At 45.1% G+C, this 15061-nt stretch overlaps 1 protein-coding gene across 4 annotated transcripts; it reads right to left on the bottom strand.

Annotated features, from left to right (window-relative positions):
- Positions 1-64: 64 nt before the first annotated feature.
- On the bottom strand, positions 65-14612 carry CLSPN (claspin). 4 transcript variants are annotated; one of them, XM_065041465.1, is made up of 25 exons: positions 14455-14612; positions 13615-13744; positions 12541-13004; positions 12127-12294; positions 11710-11799; positions 11462-11534; positions 11260-11368; positions 10124-10671; positions 9255-9446; positions 7855-8045; positions 7328-7530; positions 6339-6403; positions 5759-5964; positions 5120-5280; positions 4797-5023; positions 4492-4606; positions 4034-4115; positions 3645-3739; positions 3069-3233; positions 2857-2978; positions 2514-2641; positions 2150-2255; positions 1926-2008; positions 1565-1726; positions 65-1357 (listed from the first exon to the last, which is right to left on the bottom strand). In XM_065041465.1, the coding sequence occupies exons 1-25, from the start codon at positions 14479-14481 to the stop codon at positions 1244-1246; spliced, it is 4026 nt and encodes a 1341-aa protein (XP_064897537.1). In that variant the 5' UTR covers positions 14482-14612; the 3' UTR covers positions 65-1243. The 4 variants fall into 4 exon arrangements, with proteins under 4 accessions (XP_064897537.1, XP_064897539.1, XP_064897538.1 ...); XM_065041467.1 differs by having other exon boundaries at positions 4492-4603; XM_065041466.1 differs by having other exon boundaries at positions 12127-12291.
- Positions 14613-15061: the final 449 nt, after the last annotated feature.

Raw genomic sequence — 15061 nt, 5'->3', positions numbered from 1 at the left:
TGCTGCAAAAAAAGAACAAACCCAACCAGCACACACACAGAGCGAAATTAATACCAACTGCCCCCAAAATTAAAAACGTTTTATTGTAAAATTGCACTCCAGCTAGTACCATAACTCTTTATAAACATAATATACAGTAAAATATTTTACACGTGGCACACCAGGTGTATGCGGATGATGTTACAAAATGTACAGTTTAGGATAGTTCTCTGACAGAGTTGACAGTTTAAATAGACGACCTTAAGTCCCAGAAAGAGGTTTAGTATCACAGAGCCGGCCTGTTCTGCTGGTACTTGGTCTCTAACACATTCAACGGGCAATCAGAAATGTCATGTATTCTGTCTTAAGTTTCTTTCACACTATTTAGTTGTGAGTGATGGCTCCTTACTATTTAATTTCTGCATTCTAGAGGCCTCTCGCTACTGCTCACAAATGGATGGTTTCTCCTGGATGGGCACAGCTTGAAACAACGGAATAGATGATTTAAGTCTTTAGTTGGGGGGAACAAAGCAAACAACTCCCCCAATCCAAGCAAACAAAAAATCCCGACACATCTCCACTTCCTCTCCCACATCCGTTATTCACATTCCTCCCTCTCCACACACCAACATTCATCTGGATGCATAAGAATATGAACAATAATAAAAAACACGAAAGAAAGCCTTATTGTATTGCTTCATGAAAGACTTGGACCTTTTTCAAAAGCATACATTTCAAATATAAATTAGAGCTCCTCAGAATGTCAAGCTAATAAATGCTTTAACCTTAGAGAAAGACAGACATGGGGAGGAAAGCAGCGCTACCTTCGCACTGCACGTGTAAACAGCACGTCCTGGCACCACTAATGCTGCTGCCTTCTTCTTCAAAGCTGCAGAAATACATTTGAGCTACCTGCAGCACACAAACGGCGTTTTCAGGTAGAACCAGCACCACTGAAACACGTGAGATGCTGGGAGGACAGAGTTCCGTAGTGCGAGTTTCCTTAATGCCTGGGAAAGAGCAGGTTAGCGTTTCGTTCCGAACCAAGTGTGGATTTTGTGCTCACCTTTGTCACAAAGCACTGAGAAAAAAACCAAAGGGGAATAAACAAGATCATTGCCCAGAGATTCCCGGAACCTGTGAAAGAAGCGGCAGCAGAATGTGCAGCCATTTGTTCGCCTTCCTGATGGTCACCGGCAGATTTGCAATGCAAACCGCAACTGGCAAAGACACGAGATAGAACCTCCGGCATAACCAGGGATGTTCAGCTCTCCAGGTACTGGAATATGCTTCGGCTTTGACTTGTTTCCTCTGTGCTCTCCACCCTGGGTCGCTTGGCCACAGATGTTATTGCTGCAGCAGGACCTCTTTTCTTCGCCTGCGGGGGAGCGGGGTACATTAGAATCCACAAAACCTCCACAAGCTTAAATTCTGAGTTATCAGAGAATTATTTGGTGCAAGAGCACATACGAGGCAATCACAGAAAATATTTTAAGCAGCGATGCTCTTAACTACTTGGCAGTGCTTAGTGCCTGTACGTTGAAATAATCTACACATTGGCAGCACATTCCACACAAATCTTTACCTGAAGTTTTGATTTCTCCTTCACCTCTTCACTCTTTTCTGGGGAAAGCGTGTGGAAGACAAAATTCCTTGAATTTCGAGGTGCGTTTGGATTCAGATCCGACATTGCTGCCAGTTTCTGAAGGACAGCTGTAGGTCTGTTCAACAGAGACCCATTTTTGACCTGAAGAACAATGAAATGCTGTTGTTAAACCACTCGCACAAACAAGACAGCTCTTTATTAGTAAGTTACTCCTGACAGAAAAGCTCCTCCCTACTAAAATGTTACTTGCTACCACACAAAGCAGAAACAGCCGGAATCTGGGGTCAGTTGACCGCACAGATGCAGTTTGGAAATAGCATTTTTCAGCCCCATTCCTGACCTGGACATCGCTGGTGGGTCTGAACGTCTCAAACGGGCTGCGGGGTAGGAGCGCCGTGTCTTGTACCGCGGCTGCCGGGTTGGCTGCAGACACAAAGCGGAACACATCAGCCTCTGAACTTCATTGGAAATGCCACAAATTTCAAATCGAACTGAAAAGCTTAGAACTGAGAGTGGCCAAGCTTGCTTTCTCTTGATTGCCACTTAGATAAAAAGTGAGCTTACCTTTTTTCTGCAGGGATTTGGCAGTTACTTTTTTTGCTAGTTTCATGAATTGGCTGTCTTCACCAATTTCCTCCTCCTCCTCCTCCTCCTCTTTATTTTTCTCCTTCTGTAGCAGAGAGGAGGCACGTTATAAAATTGAAAAATTCATATTAAGAAGGAACATTCCGTTCGGTATTTTAAGTAGACAGAGTCATTTCCTCTCCCTTCTGAACTAGCTCCTCACTCTGGACAAAACTTGTAGAAGAGAAGGAGCAGAATTCACAAAGACACATTTATATATGGTATTTTTTCCAGAGTTTAACTTGAGGAGCTAACAATTTCACATTTAGCAATGAGACTGAGCGAGACTGAAGCTAATTAATACCTGCTCACGAAGCCACTGCTCTCGTTCAAAGCGCTCTTTCCTCCATTTCACTTCTGTCTCATCAAACTGTTCGTTTTCATCATCGTTATCTGAATCTCTCTGAAACAAGTCAACCTGTGAATCATAATCTAGACAAAGAAAGAGAGAAATAATTAGGTATCAGTTTTAAAAGAGGCATAAAATACAGACTAGTAAACAAAGAAAAATCAAAACACATCCCACCCCCCAATTTATTTCTGAAATACTCTGTTTCCTTCTGGAGGATGACTGAGTGCTGTTTCATACGCATGTTCTTTCTTGCCAATATTTCACCCCATCTATGAAGCAGGGATCAGAAAGGCACCTATGTTTTTCCACCGGAATCTCCTCATCCTGCCAGGGCCATCGCTGTGCAGGTCCCCATCCAGCAGGTACCTCTCCTGGTACAAGCGCAACTGGCGCTTGTCGTCATCCAGCATCGCTTTCCTGCCAGCGCGGGAGAGAGCAGGTTAGGCCGGCTTAGACCCCAGAGCCGCGGCTTCACACGCAATAACACCCACTAATACTGCCACTCACATGTGGAATTTCTGTATTTGGTTTTCTAATTCCACTTCATTAGGGAGCTCCTCATCAATCATCTCTTCCTCGTATTCGTTCAGGTCTTCACCATCATATTCATCCTCGCTTCCCACGTCGCTCCCAGACAGCTCTGCTTCATCTTCCATGAAATCCTGCAGTTTTCTATAGAAGAATGTTAGAGAGTTCGCTTTGGTAGACCAATAATCACCCAGACCTTCTGAAAGCAAGATTTCTCTTTTGATGTAAAACTAACTTCTATTCCACATAAGAAGTGATGATTCGTTTTTAATTTTGGAAAAGACTAATTTGGGTCAAAAAAACGCTGTGTTGCTGTCATCCTGGCCTTTTGATTTCCACCTACAATGGAAATTATAACAGAAATCCTCTATAGCCCAGCAAAGTAGTTAAATTCATGCAATCTGTCAGCACCAAAGCAAAACAACAACCACCAGAGCCAACGCTGTATAAGCATTAGCTACTAATGCTGGGGAGGGAATAATAACAGACTAAATTTCTAGTGCTGTCAATATTCTATTCTGTCTGGCAACCAAGATACAAAAAATATGTACTTACAGTTTTTTCTTCGACCCCCATCTGGGTCTCAGCAGCTCTTCTTCTTCATCACTAATTTCTGCTTCTTCAGCATCACTGTCTCCACTTTTTTCATCCTGTCAAAGAGAAATTAAGAGATTTCTGAGAGCGGATTGCTTTGTAGGGATAGTTTCTTCTGTTCTTTAATCAATAAGCACAGACTAAAACACCACAGGTATTTCAGAGGATTTTCAATGCCTTATCCAGTTTATTGTAATATTAAGTGGGCACTTTAAATGACACCAACATTGGTCTTAGAAATGTTTCAGTAACTTGTTCTGGAAATCACAATACTTATAATGAAAAACCTAATAAAGGGACTTCTTATAGTCAGAAGGCTGCAGCAGTTGCCTCACTCCATCAGTTCATACCTCGTCACTGTCAAAGGCGTTGTCATCTGTTACAAGACGAAAATCACCAAATTCTTCTTGCTCCTCCTCATCTTCCTCTTCCCTATGGGAAAAGTGAATGAAAAAATGCAAGTATCCAACTTCCACCTGGTTATTGTTCCTGCAGTTTGGCAAGAGCCCAGAACAGAACCCCAAAGTCCTACATTCTGACAATCTTTTCTCAGTTTGATGGCAGTTCTTCAACGTTTCTTTCACTATTAGTGAAAGACAAAGAATTTCCCTTCACAGTAGCTGTGGGAAACAGTACATGCTGCTAATTTAGAGTGATCGCTGAGCAACTTGCAATATTCATCTCCCTTCACCTCCAAAACGCTTTTGCTTACAGCACTTTGAACTGATGTTGAAGACGACAACCCATTAAGAATGAAACAAAACAACTGCCACTATAAGCTGCTGTAAATTTTAGGAAGAATACTAACTTGTCTGTGGGAAAGGAGCCTGAACAAAGTGCCAAAGCTTCTGCCATCGGATCTTCTATGTCACTGTCTTTTTCTGCCTTGGACGACACTGAAGATGCCCATGTTGGAGAACCTGCTACAAAAAGCAGTAAGATGGCAATTTAGGAGATAGAAATGACAGCCAGCACGCTCCCACAGGGGCAACCAAGTGTTAGAGGTCTCAGAAGTTCTGTGTTCTGCATTAGTGCCCAGAACTAATTGGTTCCTTAGTGTAAAGCTTATAACTCAAGCAAGCAGCAAAGCTGACAACAGAATTCAGGACCTACTCTGAGACGTGAATTTTCCTGAGCAAAGATTGAGCAATTCTTCCATGTTCTGCTTTTTGTTGGTGCTGGTGTTCGGCGCGTGTTCAGCTTGACTGCTGAACTTCCCAGAACACAAGTCCAGCAGTTCATCCATGTTGGCGTCCATCGCGTTCTCATCCATACTGGCCAGAGTCAGCTGGTGCTTTGAGGACTGGTATTTATTCCTGTGTTGTCCAACGTTCAAGAACCTGAAAGAACATCTGTAGTTAGAAAAAGCTTGCTGATCTGTATGTCCTATTTTTGTTAAAGGGCACAAACCATCATCCTTTACACCTATTACTCACCCATCTGCGTCAAGCAGCTGGCTCTGAGTGTCATCTTCTAGAGAAAATTGAAACTGTGACTCCCCAGCCCCCGGAAATAAACTCTTGGGCTCAGGAGAGGCGTTATACAGGTCCTGGGAATCTTCTATGGGAAGAGAGGGCTCAGACGCCTTTCCTGAGCTCTAGCCAAAGCAATGCAAAAATATACAAGTTATTCATTTTGCAATCCTAGCAGCCAAAAGGAAGAACGGGACAAAACGTTTAAGCTATCTTAAAGGATTAACATGATGCAAGTATCAAGTATGTCCCCACTGCTTTGATAAATCACAGGAGTTCACTGACATCAGACATTGTGTAGCCCACGTAGCTAGGCTTAAAAAAATATTTACAGTGCACATATTTTAAGATATCAAAACCAGATGACAGCATCTTTTCTGTAATGTAAGTTTTTATCATGTCATTTTTATCCATTCCAACATGGAGACATTTGAAACTCCAGGGACAGGGCTTTTCTGAAATCTTACATACAAGCACTTGGCTAGATGCTGCCTCTGGTATTATCTTTTTGATAGATGTGACAGTCAGGACAAAATACACTTATTCATTACTGCTATTAACACAATTGTTAGTATGAGATGGGAGTAGGTCTGAGAACTTTACCTTGGAAGCAGAGCTGATAAAGCTTGTTTTGAAAAAACCCGGGGAGGGTGACCTGAAACCTCCTGCTGCAGATAAAAAGTTCCCTCCGCGTGACATCTGTTTGTTACAGGGTTGATAGGACGGGATCATGGAGCCGATCAGCTCAAAGCTGCTGTTATGGCTGTTGTCTTTTGCCAGCGTTGGCAGAGAAAATGAGTCATCGTCCTCTGAGAAGAACATAAATATTGAAATAGAGTGCATAACTTCTCTTATAGTGATCCAGTAAAACCTCAGGATACTGTTTTGCAACACCAACACCTTGCTAAGAATTCAATATTCTGTGCTCAGGTTGGATTTCCTTCTTCAAAGAGGCATATTGCACTTTTGTACTTAATTTTGTCTTGATTTCTGACCATTCCTGTATTTTTTCCAGTATCATTTTGAACCTTGTTTTCCTCTAGTTTTTTCAAGCCCTCCCATTTCTTTAATCAATCTAAACTTTTATAGTCATCCTGTACAGCTACACAGACAATGAAATATCAAAAGTACTGAATACCAAACCCAGACAGAAATTATAGCTACAATAATGGTTCTACTTTACCTAACTTGGCAGGTCCTTTGTCTGCAGTTTCTTCCATTTCAAGTTTCTCATCAGGAAGAGAATATCTGCAATTAATGACATAAAATGTATTTGCTAATGTATACAAGATGAATTGCTATTTTCTGACAAACCTAACTGCAAAAAACAAGGTAACACACAAAAATACATCTAGTACACTTTGATTAAGAAACAGATGATACCACTGAATATTTAGAGTCACAGAATCCCAGAATGTCAGGGGTTGAAGGGCCCTGGAAAGCTCATCCAGTGCAATCCCCCATGGAGCAGGAACACCCAGATGAGGTTACACAGGAAGGTGTCCAGGCGGGTTGGAATGTCTGCACAGAAGGAGACTCCACAACCCCCCTGGGCAGCCTGGGCCAGGCTCTGCCACCCTCACCTCAACAAGTTTCTTCTCATCTTGAAGTGGAACCTTTTGTGTTCCAGTTTGCACCCATTGCCCCTTGTCCTGTCACTGGTTGTCACCAGAAGAGCCTGGCTCCATCCTCCTGACACTCCCCCTTTAGATATCTGTAAACATGAATGAGTCCCCTCTCAGTCTCCTCTTGTCCAGCTCCAGAGCCCCAGCTCCCTCAGCCTTTCCTCACACGGGAGATGCTCCACTCCCTCCAGCATCTTGGTGGCTGCACTGGACTCTCTCCAGCAGTTCCCTGTCCTGCTGGAACTGAGGGGCCACAACTGGACACAATATTCCAGGTGTGGTCTCCCCAGGGCAGAGCAGAGGGGCAGGAGAACCTCTCTGACCTACTGACCACCCCCTTCTAACCCACCCCAGGTACCATTGGCTTCCTGGCCACAAGGGCACACTGCGTCATTAAGTTTTTTAAAGGAAATAGATATGAATGCACATATAACTACTGGAACAAGACAGAAAATACTTACAAAAAGTACTTTAAGTCAAAACATCTACAAGTATTGATAAAATTTGAAATTGCTCAGGCACAGTTTTAAAAATTTGGTTTATTTACCCCATTTTTGAGGAGCTGTCCTTAAAAAGCATCAATGTAGATTCTGTTGACGGTGGTTTGGGAACAGAATCACAGTGCCCAGATTTCTCCAGCTTGTCTCCATCAATTGATTCTTTGTCGGTTTCTTTATCACCATCTTCAACTTGTTTCTCTTCTATATCTTCGTTATCTTCCTCTGCTTCGCCAAGCAGAAATTCCACATTCTAAAAAGCATCCCCAAACACAGCAGATATGGTGATTATTGCTTTGATCCATCAAATTCCTTGCAACTTCTCAAGAAAATGTTTTAATATATGGAGGGTGAAGCTGAATGACATTCACTGCTCTTACACGCACCTATTCCACTTTGAAGCAACTGACATAGGCGCTTGAAACTCCAACATGCTAACTGTAGCAATTGTTTAACTTCTAGGAAAAATTCTTGGCAATTTTCCTAATATTATTAGTGTACAAAAGCCTAATTTCACTGGGGAGAGGCCACAGAATTGAGAAGCTGGCTAGATGATGTAAAAATGTTGCATACAGACCTCATTATCACCTTCTTCCTCTTCCTCTGACTCATCTGTCATCTCTTCCTCCTCCTCCTCCTCCTCCTCCTCTTCCTCCAACATCTCCTCGTTATCCAGTTTAAACAGCGCTTGCCGCTTCTGCCGTTCCTCAGTCCTGCGCAGCTTCATGGCCTCCTGGAGTTTCGCCTTCAGTGCCTGCAGCTTCTCACCTGGCCAAAAATGAGCACATGAATATCCAAAATGAACCACAGCGAACCCTTCACTTCATTGCCTTCAAGCATCCAACCCAGGGTAACCACGCACATTAAAAGGGAACTAAAAAGTTACTTGTTTCCAATATTTTTTGAGTTGATCTGCCAGCTGTGAGAGCTGCAGTTGGTTTCCAAGAGCTTGATTTAGAGAGAGCGCAGAGCCTCATGAATTATCAAGATGCCTCATTATCCACCCATGCAGCACTTGGAATAAACACAGGGTCTGTCTTCCCTTCAGCCAGTTCGCAGTCCACCTCACTACCGCTCATCCAGACCGCACTCCCTCAGTTTAGCTGTGAGGATGCTGTGGAGACTGTGTCAAATGCCTCACTCAAGTCAAGGTAGATCACGTCCACCGCTCTGCCATCATCCATCCATCTTGTTATGTCCTCATAAAAGTCAATGAGGTTGGTCAAGCACGACTTCCCCTTGGTGAAGCCACACTGACTGCCCCAATGACCCTCTTATCCCTGATATGCCTTGAGATGGCACCAAGGAGAAGTCGTTCCATCAGTTTCCCAGGGATGGAGGTGAGGCTGACTGGTCTAGAGTTACCCGGGTCCCCCTTCTTGCCCTTTTTGAAGACTGGAGTGACATTTGCTTTCCTCCAGTCCTCAGGCACCTCTCCTGTTTCCCAAGACTTGGCAAAGGTGGTGCAGAGCAGTCCAGCAATGACCTCAGCCAGCTCCCTCAGCACCCACGGGTGCATCCCATCCGGACCCATGGATTTATGGATGTCCAGATTGCCCAACTGCTCCCTAACCCAGTCCTCATCAACCCAGGCATCTCCCCCATTGTCCTGCCTTCCTCTGGGGCCTCAGCGGTACGGGATCCTCAGGACAGACTCCAGCAGAGCAGACAGAGACAAAGAAGGCGTTCAGTAACTCTGCCTTCTCTGTATCTTCTGTCACCAGGGCACCCACCTCGTTCATCAGTGGCCTACATTGCCTCTGCTGTTAGTTTTATCTGCCACGGATTGGAAAAAGCTCTTCCTATTCTCCTTGACCCCTCTTGCCCACCAGTTTTAATTCTAAGGAGGCCTTAGCTTTCCTAGTTGCCTCCCTACACCCTCTGACAACAGCCTGATATTCTTCCCAAGTGGCCAGCCCCTCCTTCTGTGATCTAGAAACTCTCCTCTTCCATCGCTATTTCTCCTGCTGCACCCACCTGGCTTGGAGGGGCCAGTGTCGCCCAAGGTCTCTGCAGCCAACACCGCGGGCACCACGTCGGCTCTCAGCTCCTCTTTGCCTTCGGACGTCATCTCCTTACGAATAATGGGCATGTTTACGGTCCTTTCAGCTTTGGCTTTTGCTGTTTGAAGACTGTGCTTCAAGAAACGTTCTTTCAAGGCTTCTAATTCTTTAAAATACATATGAATTACATCTCAAAATGCAAATTAAATTAATTTGACAGCATTTCAAAGCATTGAGTGTTAAAGTTTTATCAAGAGTAGGTCTTGAGAATTTTTTGTCAAAGGAAGTTAAACTCCATCTTTAATATTAAAATATCTGCAAAACCATTCTATTTGACTAATAAATGAATAAACCATTACTGAGTATTTTTGCTATAACTTGTTCTTAATTGATACTAGCTAATATCCAATTACTTTACCACTATGATTTACGCACAAGACCTCGAATCACTTCCAGTCTGGCCTTCCAGCCACCCAGCACCTCTCAGTCTCTGTTAACATACACACCTAAAGCCAGACTGCCAGCTGACAAAAACACTATTTGTCAGCAGAGCTCAGTCTCCTGAACACAGGGGAGTAACAACTCAGACACGCTCTTAATATCTTCATCATTTAATAGTTAACACCGCATTCCTTCAAGCTTTCAGTTATTAAGGACTCAAAACTTCCTTTATAACATCGGCTGAAAGGAAATGGATATCAACATTACGCAAAGAATCTGTGCGAGTAAGAGAACGCACCTGACTGTTCTGTCACCCAAACGTCTCTCAGAGACTTCCCAGTCCAAGTCAGGTGAACTCTGCTTACTCGGACAGCCCTGACAGGGTGACAAGAAAAGCGATACCTTTATTTGATTCAGATTCGTCGAGGTTAATGAAGGATTCATCGCCAGAGCAGATCCTTGGCTTGATGGACAGGTCTATTCCCAGTTCGCGGAGTTTCTCCAGCTTGGATTTCCTCGCTTTTTCAGGCTGTGCCACCGCTCCAGCCCCCACTTGCCGATGGCTTTTTTCACCATCTGAGTCTGGCGCCGTTTCATCTCTTTGCTCAAGGGCATCTCCTCCAGCAGCTGGAGGAATTTCATTCTCTTTTTGTTCACTGCAATCAGCGCTTGTGAAGTCAGAGCGCTGCTGCTGTTCTGCGCTATTACCAGTCCCCGCGGTGTGAGAATCATCGCTGTCCTCCCCGCGCTTTTCCGCACAGTGTTCTGCCAAGTTCTTCCCCACATCAGCAAGAGGCTCATTCGCAGCAGGTTCAACATCTCCACCAAGGCTCCTTTCTGGTTCATTAGCTGCTGGTTGATTGCCTTCTGCTCGCCCATCTTTGCAATCCGTGCCCACGTTCTTAGTGTCTGCAGATTCCTCATCTAGGGATAGCTGGTATTTAGTGGACCTAATGAAGGCAGAAAGAAATAGATCAGCCGTGCCTGTTGTGGAAGGGGAGAGGAGGTTGAGAATTTTCTAGTTATTGTCATGAATGTGTAGGAAGAGGTGAAGAAGTCTTGAAAACTTCATTTTGAGGAGATAAGGAAGCTGAAGCGTGGAGCAGTGTAGAGTTTGTCCTAGTTACATTATCACAGTATAAAATTCCTGAGAGATTTTGTGACAACAGTAGCTGAATTATTTCACTACGCATCACACAAAAGAAGAAACAGCCCAAGTCCAACAGCCCAGTCTAAACCACATTAAAGTAACTTTGCGTGAGCACGTTGCTTCATCTGGAGAGCAGCACTGCCTCATGTTAACAGCAACACGCTCCAGGTGTTCACAGAATTAAAGGAGCCAAAGAAAGTTTCTTAATAAAACTTCCCAGGCAAAGCAACAGCTAAAATGAAACCAGAAATGGGATGTGACTGCACACAGCACAGGTGTGGACATCACACGACGCCTGCAGCGTGCAAAAGTCTGCTTATCTTCAAAAGCAAAGCGGGGATATCCTTAAAATTTATGAAAAAACCACGAGGAAGGTTTAAGTCCTTACTTCAGCAAGGCCATTGCATTTCCTTGACATATCGGTCGAGGTCTTCGCTTGAAGAAGTCATGAATGCTTTTGGTCTCAGGCACGTGATATGGGAGAGACACAGATGATTCTACCAGAGAAACAAGGTGAAAGACAAACTAAAATGTCACCCGAGGCATTTATTTATTTAACTTGTATTTTATACAAAGAATTTAAGTTTTACCTCTAATAAGTCGTTGGGTCTCACTATGTAATTGCTTAATGGCTTCTTTACTTAACCTTGCTGCTTTCCGCTCCTTAAGGAAAGAAAGGATTGTGAAGTTAGAAAACAAAATACAGGAGTCTATACCTTCTAAACAGATTATTTTTCCCTTTTAAACAGAAAGGAGTCAGAATAAAGCAGCCAGATTAACAAAAAACATTTGAGTCACTACAACAAACAACAGAGCTTTAGAAAGAAGAATACTTCACCTTCCTTTTTGGTTCTTTTAATACAGGTTCCTCATTCTCATCATCAAATACATGTTTGTAGCCTTCTCCCTCCGAGAACCGTTCTTTGTTCTACAGTGCATGAAAAGAGATTCATTTATTTGTCTAGATACACAGACACTACCAAGGGCAAACAAAGCAAAGGTAAAAAGTAAGTGTACAAATCATCACTGGTCAGCAAAACCAGCAGATATTCTCCTAAAACACCACAAATCCCACATAATACTTATGGTAGATTTTCAAAGCTTCTACTCTACTTTCCAGACAACATCGCTCCATCCTTAAGAACAAAGAGCAGAGGAATATTCTCTCCTCTGTCACAGCAGCAGAAGCACAACATGCTCGGGTACAATACTTCCCACTAATCACCGATACTCGTGCATCGCTATCAAACGTTACCTTATATTTCTTTATTTTGTTTTTCACTGCCTCTCGTATTGATTCTATCGACTCTTCATCCTCCGGGGGGGAATCGTTTTCCTCTTCTAAGCCATTATCAAAAAGCTCTTTGTCATCAAGAAGACATCCACTGTCATTAAAGGGATACGTCTCGCCACCATCTACCTGCTTGCCATAAGAACAAAGTATTTGTGTGATTCATTCCAGATGCCATCTTTAATGCAGCTGCAACACCAATCAAAAACGTTTGTGCACGCAACAAACCCCAAGGAACCCGATTTCCACCTGGATTCCACACCTGCTACAGGAGCACAGGCACCAGGAGTGCCGAAGCACTGAAGCACGACAACCAAATGCAGCAATAAATTTAACTTGGTGGAGGAAACACCTGAGATTTTCTGCCAAAATACATACCTCTGCTCTAGGCTTCTTGTCCTTTTTCAGCTCTTTAAGGGACTCAATTCTTCTCTCTTTCTCCTTTCTTCTTCTAGATTTTCCGACTGCTTTTTTTGCTGCCTCGTCTTCAAAATCCTCTTTATGTTGTTTATGTTTTCTGTACTTTTTCCCAGGTTTTAGGGGTCTCTCCTCTTGTGGCTCATTCTCCAGCAAGCCAGACTTTTGGCTTGTTTCAAGGCTTTCAACCTGCAATTGGTCACCAGCGTCACTGTCATCACTATCTAGCAGACCTTGGCGAATCCGATGAGATTTCTTGTTCCTATGAGCAGTAACATTCTCTTTTTCCTCCCCACTTTCATTGTCTCCACCCAGCACATCGTTCTGCACTAAAGAGCCACCATCCTCTCCATCTTCGCTCTCACTGTCTTGAAAGACCTTCTTGCTTTTTGCTTTTTTACGTACAAAAATCTCCTCCTCCGAATCTGTCAAAATACATTAAAAGTAATCACGCGTGCAACAGAGAGGAAATTTCCACAAGTTAACTAACAAAGGTAAAGATACAAATCTGTTGAATTTTACAGATGTCATCACCTATAGCAAATTAGCTTCAACTCGTTTTCCAAGTCCAGCTCTCCCTGTAGCGCATATATATATGCGCTATATAATTGACTCAAATATATATATATATTTGACTCAAATGGATATTATAGGGTTTTAACCCTTAAAAAAAAAAGGCAAACCAGAAAATCCTTTACCAATAGACTAGTGACTTGCTTAGAATAATAAAAACACCCACAGTAAGTAACTAAATACGTACATAAGTGAATGATAGGGAATTGATAGGGATAGGGATTATAAGGAATGATAGGAACAGAAAGGGAATAAGCCATTAACACGCTCACATCCCCCTTTTCCCTTTCTGTACCTCAAACCCCCCCGCCACGCGTCGGAGATTTACAAACGTCTCCCTGTGTTCTCAACAAGAAAGGCAGTTTGGATTCACACAGGTCAAGCAATGTAAAACGGTGTTTACAAACACGAAACACACTGCTCAGCGCAGCACCCAGCGCAGCCCACGGGGACGCCACCGACCTCTGTCCTCCAGCGCCGCTGTGCCCAGGGTGCCGTGTCCCGGAGAGGCCGTTCGGCAGCTGCCCTGCCCGCTGTCCGAGTCGCTGTCCGCGCTTCTCTGCGCCTCTGGATTCAAATCTTCTAATGGAAACTACAAAGCAAAATCAAATCTTCCTCACTGTGATAAGCGTTGTTTATGTGGTCGTGACTTCTAGCGCCTGGCTTCACGCCAGAAGCTCGGGTAGCCCCTCACACATGATTTATACACACACACTGTCATTATATTTTAAGAATTAACTGGTATTTATATAAAGTGAGATGACATCAACCTTTATTAGTATTTAAAGGTGAGTTTGCATGCAGAACAATCACTGCACGGGCTGATCTCCGGTGATTATCATTCAAACCCATCAGAATTCAAACGATAATGAGATACCTATAAATCTATTATTCTCTCACATCTGCATCTGCCTAATCAATTAAATCGGGACCCTTCCCGGCGTGCACCGCGCCCGCGCCCTCCAGCATGCACCGCGCGCACTGGGATTGGCCGCTGACAGCCCTCCCAGCATGCACCGCGGGCGCAAGGCGGAAGAACGGCCGCCGGGCGTGCTGGGAAGTGTAGTCGGTACCGAGCGAGGCCGGTGACGCCGCGGTGCCGCCCGGCCTCAGGGGCGGCTGAGGAGGCGCCGTTACCGCTGCCACCACCCTGCTCGCTGCTCCTCGCTACCCTTCCCGACCCTCCGCCACACCACAGCCTGAGGAGCTCCAAGGCCACAGGAAGGCCGCGACCTGCCGCTGCCGCCGCCACTACCACCGCCACCCCCAGCCGGCTACGCAGAGCGGAGCGACAGGACTCACCTCAGCGAGGGCCGCCGCTGCCGCCATGGCCCCGGCCAACACAACCCAGCCCTCCCGCCAGAAAACCGCGTAGGAAACCGCTTCAAGTCTTCGCGCGCTGCCGCAGCCACTCCCAGCCCCGCAAACAGCCAATGGCTGCCCAGAGCTGCCTCGGAAGCCCCGCCTCTCTCCTCTATTGGGCTATTTTTCCGCCTAGCCCCGCCCTCTCCGCCTGGCCCAATCATGACTCGCGCTTCAAGGCCACTCAGCACGCCTTATAAGGTCGCGCTGTAGGAGCGCCCCCGTGTGGTTGGGGTGGTGATGCTGCTGCCGGCCCCAAGGTCCTGGAGCGGGAAGGTCTGGAGCGTTCAGCCTGTCCATGGCCCCGGGGGCCCGGTGGGTGTCAGTGGGTGTGCGCAGCCCTCCCGGTGTGGCACAGGCTGCGTGGGTGCCTTGGGGATCTGTGGGCCCAGATCCCTCAAGTGTGGTGGTACCTCAGAGCTCAGACTGTGGCCTACAAGGCACCTCAGTTGTGAGGGCAGCCTGGGCCTGTCCCCAGAGCCAGGGAGAGCCAGCACTGCGCCTGGCGCTGCTCCGGTAAATCTTGCAGACGTTTGCTAGTGGGAGT

Source organism: Columba livia, chromosome 26 (assembly GCF_036013475.1).
Source record: "Columba livia isolate bColLiv1 breed racing homer chromosome 26, bColLiv1.pat.W.v2, whole genome shotgun sequence".
NCBI lineage: Eukaryota > Metazoa > Chordata > Aves > Columbiformes > Columbidae > Columba > Columba livia.
The sequence above is the reverse complement of the archived record's forward strand: the minus strand, read 5'-3'. Positions and strand labels throughout refer to the sequence as shown.